The sequence below is a fragment of the Belonocnema kinseyi genome, chromosome 1 (assembly GCF_010883055.1).
Source record: "Belonocnema kinseyi isolate 2016_QV_RU_SX_M_011 chromosome 1, B_treatae_v1, whole genome shotgun sequence".
Taxonomy (NCBI): Eukaryota; Metazoa; Arthropoda; class Insecta; order Hymenoptera; family Cynipidae; genus Belonocnema; species Belonocnema kinseyi.
Window position 1 is genome coordinate 90,591,113 of NC_046657.1, and position 3,721 is coordinate 90,594,833.

The 3,721-nt window shown below is 34.2% G+C and overlaps 1 protein-coding gene across 1 annotated transcript; it reads right to left on the reverse strand.

Annotated features, from left to right (window-relative positions):
- Positions 1-11: 11 nt before the first annotated feature.
- Positions 12-3,533, reverse strand: LOC117178770 (sodium-dependent dopamine transporter-like). The gene is made up of 5 exons (XM_033370234.1): positions 3,375-3,533; positions 2,936-3,064; positions 2,642-2,842; positions 2,399-2,566; positions 12-1,996 (listed from the first exon to the last, which is right to left on the reverse strand). The coding sequence occupies exons 1-5, from the start codon at positions 3,531-3,533 to the stop codon at positions 1,787-1,789; spliced, it is 867 nt and encodes a 288-aa protein (XP_033226125.1). The 3' UTR covers positions 12-1,786.
- Positions 3,534-3,721: the final 188 nt, after the last annotated feature.

Below are 3,721 nucleotides of genomic sequence, written 5' to 3' on the forward strand. Positions count from 1 at the left end.
GCACCCGCTCCCGCCGAAATCCTGCGGTTGTCCTTATGGCATTATATACCTATACATATACAGGTATATGATGTAATTTATATTTGTATATGAAACATTCATATGTTCGTCACCAAAATCCATCATTCGTGTTACAATTTGTTTAAAAATGGTAATACACTGGAACCGCGCTTATATCCACTCTCACTTATATCCTCTCGTGCTTATATCCTTGCCATAGCTTTCATTTATATCGAATTGGCATCCACCACCTCGCAGTATCACGTGCCAAAAAGCGAATCAGCGCTCAGCGCGGCAATTTCCCCTCCACTGAGGAACATTGGTGAGCTCTCCTCCCAGGAAGACATAAGTGAATGTTTACGTTCTCGTTCGGCGGATATAAGCACGGTTTCAGTATATTTCACTTTGAAATTAAACAATTGTAACACTTATTCGGATAATACTTATAGTGCATATAATATTTATATAACAATTTTATAGAATTGCATGATAATAAAAACTTAAATAGTCGACAACAGTGTTTGCTAAACGATTTGGGAATTATCCAAAAAACGTATTATATTATAAGGTTTGAAAAGCAACATTTGGCATCAAAATGTCACAAACAGTCAAAAACTCGACTTTTATTAGGTTATTTCACAATAATTTTCCGCGAAAAAAAATTACCACTGGAATCATGTATAACCAGTAAAATAATTATTTTACATTCGCAACAACGGCACTGATTGTGAAAAAGCCTACATGTTTGTAGCTTTTCGATACCTTGCAATGTAAAGTGTTCCCGAAACTTTCGAAAACTTTTAAGTTTGGAGAACCCGAAAGTGTTCGAGAACTCTAGAGTTTTGAGATCCCAAATGTATTGGAAAACCCTAAAACTTACAATTTCTTGGATGTCTAAACAACTCGACCAGTATTTTCAAGATTTTTGCACATCCCTATATCATTTAGGTATGTTAAAAAATTAATTCTACAAGTTGCGTATATTCTGCATACTGTCTGTGCATATATTTACATAAGTGCCATGTACAATATTTGATGCATTTAGCAGTTCTTATTGTAGTGCAATAAGAATACCGTTTGTATTGTGTATGTAATGAAAGTGAATTATATTAACCTTGTTCAAAGAAAATTTGAGTTTTCATGACGCAATGTTTTTATGTATATTCGACTTGATTTATTTTTTCTACAAGTGGGTGAAATACTTCATCGTTAAACTTTTCGCGCTTTTTAAAATTTAAGATGGTTCTGCTCAATTAAATATAGTTGTAAAAATGTTAAAAGCCAATTAATCGCGTAATAATCAGTTTCTTAAACATTATATTTAATGGTGTCTCTTATGCAGGTTGGGGGTCGTTTAAACATTTCTCAAATCAATTTCTACGAATTCTAATTCTCTTATTTGCCCCTTGAATGTCTTTTTTCGAATTTCCACCTATAGTTTTTCAAATACTATCACGATAAAGTTGACACCATCTCTTCGATTTTTCCACAGGAAAAAACATTGTATCATTGCAACACCGATTTTGATGTTAAAATAACAAAATCTGTTCTAAGATCTGCTTTCATATTAGAATCCAGAAACTAAATAGTTTCGACTTGTTACTTTGGTATCGCCAATTTAAATCAAATGCTGTTTTTCCCATGAACAAAGGCCGTGGATGTACTTTTTAAACTATGCCTTATAAATCAAAAAGAAAGTTTTGTAATTGTTAACCCTTGTTCGAAAAGGTAATTAACAGAGATAAACGTGGAACCGAGTTCCATGCAAAACGACTATTGTGGAATCCTAAACGGGCTCGGGTGGTGGATCCCCGCTGCCGTTCTGGGAAGGAGGAATCATGACTTCCAATTGTTCTTTCGTTATTTCTTGTTGACCTTTGTTACCTTCGAAATCCTCATCATTTTTGAAACTTCGCCGTATTGATCCATTAGCAACGGCGGCAAGAGGCACTCTTTGTTGGGTATCTCTCCATGGAGTTGTGAGAATTTTTATTCGCTACAAATTAAAGCATTTAGAAATGGAAACTTTTGAATGTCATGTGACCTACCAAGCAAAAGGTTCCAATTTTCAGGCGGATTTCGAACTGCATTTCATCGATGTACATACCTAATTAAGACCTCTTATTTAAGTTTACCTTATATAGTCCTAAGGAGCATTTATCTCATCCCTTTGCAAATTTATAGGCAAATAAGATTAATTGTATTGATTGATTAGATGGATTTAAAGTCGATTCAATTATTTAGACTGATTCAGAGGATCGGACGATGTAATTCATCTTAGTGTATAGGTATCCGTCAAATTTTGCAAAAGCCTTATCTTTTTATATTTAGTTAGAACAGGACTGAAAGTTGAAACATTTTAGAAGCCTAAGATTATTAAAAATTGAACTCTTCTTACTTGACAGAAAGTACCAGGAGTGACGATAATTTTATATATAGCAACACCAGGTATCATGGCTACTGAGGAAGAAGCTATAAACCATCCCAAAATGTTGGCCCAGAGTGGATAAACGTAATCCTCGTATGATAATGGTTCGTAGCCCATCAAGCCATAAACGATTATGAACTACAAAATTTTTAATATAATAATCAATGGATTTAACAATTCTAACACACATATTAAAGATCTTTTTATACTTACAATAATGAAAATTGGCGCTACAAATTTCCAACACACTCTCCAATAGATACCTGGTGCAAAGCCAATCATATCTTTGATATCATCACAAAATCGTTCTGTACCGTAAATCCAACTCACAGCGATTGCTTCCGCTAAAACGGCGAATAACATCGAATAGCCAGCAGCATAGCGATCCAAAAGATGGAAGAAGTAGAAGCCACCCTGTAATCGAACAAATTGTTTTATTATTTTGTTTTGTTTGTTTATTATGCTTTCAATAAAAGTCTTTTTTAAGAATTACAACATCTATATCACCTGCGAGCAAGAAGCAAGTCCAACGAGGAAGTATAAAGTAAAGAGGCAAGCAACGAATATTTCCCGATTGTTGCCAATTATTGGAAATTCATCACTGAGGGCAGTTATGATGGCCTCGGATCCTCCAAACTATGATCGAAAGTCACGTATTAGATTTAAATTAATATGTTTTAAAGTTTATATTGTAAAGTTAAATACCAAATAAGAAGAATGCGATGAAGTTTGTATTAATTTGAATATATCATGGCATCTACATAATGGAGCAAAGCTGGAATTTACTGTGCATAACCAACCACAGCACGTTTTTTAAAACCAATGTTGATATTTTGTTATTTATATCGACATGAGCTCTAAATATTATTGGATAAGGAAACTAATAAAGTATACCTTTTTTTGAAAGGGTATATAAATTGAGAGTGGAAGTCTTAAAAATACTTACGGAACTATCAAGACCCAACGTAAGCAACATCATAAAGAATATCAGAGCCCAGAACATGGAACCAGGCATTGTCGCAATTGCAGCCGGATAAACAACAAAAACCAATCCCGGTCCTTCAGTCGCCACTTCCTGAATGGATTTTCCACTTGCGTGAGCCATGTAACCTAAGACCGAAAATATCACAAATCCAGCCACAAATGATGTCACGCTGTTTATCACACTTGTCAACAAAGCATCCCTTCAATCAAAAGAAAAAATGGCAGTTTTAAAATAGTTTTTTATTTTTTACAAAAGAAATAACTTTCATTCACAAATTAAATTAGGACAATAATGGGCAGCGGTTACAG